The sequence below is a fragment of the Apteryx rowi genome, unplaced genomic scaffold (assembly GCF_003343035.1).
Source record: "Apteryx rowi isolate R43461 unplaced genomic scaffold, aptRow1 scaffold_651, whole genome shotgun sequence".
In the NCBI taxonomy this organism is placed as follows: Eukaryota; Metazoa; Chordata; class Aves; order Apterygiformes; family Apterygidae; genus Apteryx; species Apteryx rowi.
Genome location: NW_020450929.1, coordinates 239483 through 241963, shown reverse-complemented (window position 1 = coordinate 241963; position 2481 = coordinate 239483). Strand labels below are relative to the sequence as shown.

Sequence of the window (2481 nt, the reverse complement as noted above, 5' to 3'; positions counted from 1 at the left end):
ACCGCCCGGGGCGGGGCCCAAAAGAGGGGCGGGGCCAAAAGGAGGGGCGGGGCTAGGGGAGGGGACCGACCCCGCAGGGGGGCAGCGGGGGCGCGGGATGGGCCCGGGGGCAGGAGGGGAACCGTCCCTGGGGGCAGGCTGGGCCGGGGCATCACGGAGGGACCGTCCCGGGCCTGGCCCTGCTCTGCCCCAGGCTGGGACGCTGGGGGGGCCCTGGGCAGGGTGCGGGAGGGCCAGGGGGGCGTGCGGGGCGCCGTGGGGCTCGCGCCTTGAAACCCCTCACCCTCCTCGGGTGCCGAGTCCCAGCCCCACGTCGCCAGCCCTGCCGCTGCCTGCCCCGTCCCGAAGGCAGGTGGGGCACCGGGGACAGGGTGGTCACGACGAGTCACAAAGAGCTCCGAGGTGAGCTGGGGCGGCCCCGGCGCCCGCCGCGGCGCACCTATGGGGCACGCGTTCAGCAGGGGCACGCGCACGAAAGGTAACGACGGGCCTTTCCCCCGGGCAGCTCTGCGCGCTGGGGTGGAGCGGCCCGTGCTTAGGCGGACCTGGAAACAGTGGCCGTGCCGCCTCTGCGCTGGGCCCCGCGGCCACCACCGGGGACAGCGAGTTTTTGGTTAACACGTGTTTCCTGCTGGGTCTCGAAGCGCGGCCCGAGGGAGCCCGTTAGCGGTGGTTTGGCGAGTGCACGGCTGCTTCCCCAGCGCGGGCTGGGCCGCGGTATTTCCCTCCCCGCTTTGTGGGTGGCGATTTGGCCTGGCCTGTGCCGAGGGGGCTGTGTGCCCCCATCGGCACCTCCACATTGCTCATGAGGCAGCAGCCCTCAACCTAGATTTTCTTTTTTGAAAATGTTTCATCCAGCAGAAGGAAGTTTTATACCCAACCTGATCTCGTAGGCAGAGGGAGAGATCAAGGAACAACATATTACGGGTTTCTGCTGTGCAAAGAGTCTCAGTGTGATTCAATTGCTATAAAACCTTTTTCTCCTGCAATGTGATGGCTCCAGTCTTTTCTTCTAACTCTGCACACAGACATAAAAAAGAGAGAGAAGACAAATGGGGCACTTCCTACCGTGCTGTGCTCTCTTTCTGATCAGACAGCCAAGTTTTAATGAGCTTTTTTACACACAGCAAATACTTCTGAATATGCGTTTGAAATAGCTGTGGGGGAAGGCAGGTGGGAAGCGGCTCCCAACGACCACAGGGTCGCAGAGCTCTGACCGCAGCGCTGACAACGGGAGCGTTTTAGCCAACCTTTCTCCTTTGCGTTCGAAATCCCCCCTGCAGCGGGCGGCCAGCGCAGCGCAGCCAGCGGCCGGGGCAAGGTGCACAGGCAGGCAGCTCCCGCAGGCGGCCACAACACCCGCGGCAGCGCCAGCAAACTCTCAGCAAAACAATCTGGTCTGTCGGCGGAGGGACTCCACCAGAAAGGTAGGGGACAAGGAGCAGAGCCACCGGCTGCGCCTGGGAGGTGTTTGCCTGGCACTCGCTCACGGCCCTGCAGATAGTCCTCGTTAAGTGACTCCCGTTTTCCCTGGGGGGAGGCAAGCAAGAGGGAGCAAGCAGGGGCTGCCCCAGCTCGTGTGCAACCCAGGCCCAGGTAGCCGCTTGCCTGGCGTTCTTCAAGGCAGGGCTGAGATCCCGGAGGGGTCCCAAGGAACAACAAGTTCAGGTGTCTGGGTGTCACCTCGCTGTGGTGGTGGCTCTGTGCCCTGCTCTCACCGGGCTCCTGGTGGCTCACACTGCCACAGCTAGCTTTCCCTCTCCCCTCCCTTGGTTTTCTGAACTCTAGTTCAGGAAAATCCCTCTTCAGCCCTGCCTAGACCTGGTGCTTCTCCACCAGGTAGCTTGCTTTGTCAGTGCCTGTGTCCTGTACAATTCCCTCGTGCCTCAGTGCGTTTCCTCCGGTGCTTTTCACTTCCGAGCAAACCAGCATGCAGGGGATCCCTCACACAAGGCTTTTTCCCTCTGTTCCTTTAGGGGAAAAAGCGACCAAGAAGAAAAAACCTCCCGTTCCAAAAATCGTTATCACGGGGCCCTTGGAAGACTCAGCCTCGCTGAAGTCACTGAACAACCTCCCGGAGTCCCGAACCATCAGAGATGTAGTGGACTACGGGCCGCACCACGAGCACAGGAAACCCAGCACGGTGGACGCCTACCACCCCCAGCTAGCGACGGCATGAGCGGCAGGCCGGGCACCGCAGCCCCCGCCGCTAGCGAAACAGGAAACTAGTCACAGCGCAGCCTTTCTCGGTCTTGCTTTCCCCGGTCCTCCGCGAGCACCGGGAGCGCGGCAGGCCCGTGCTCCGCTCGGAGGTGCTGGTGCGGGCAGCAACGCCCGGCCTGCCGATCCCGTGGGGTTGCGGCCGTGCAGAGCCCCGGGCGGCAGCGGCGGGGGCAGGTGCCGCGAGCGGGCCGGTCTCGCCCGGGGCGGCGCGGGGCCCCGCGGCTCCTCTCCCGGTGCCCGCGGCGGGGAGGGCTCGGC

The 2481-nt window shown here is 64.4% G+C and overlaps 1 protein-coding gene across 1 annotated transcript in view; it reads right to left on the bottom strand.

The window, feature by feature from the left end:
• CHMP1A (charged multivesicular body protein 1A) overlaps positions 1 to 920 on the bottom strand; it is a 7067-nt gene extending 6147 nt beyond the window's left edge. The window contains exon 1 of the mRNA XM_026084844.1: positions 882 to 920. Within this exon, the coding sequence (XP_025940629.1) occupies positions 882 to 920 (39 nt within the window). The remainder of the gene's footprint in view (positions 1 to 881) is intronic.
• Between the last annotated feature and the right edge of the window lie 1561 nt (positions 921 to 2481).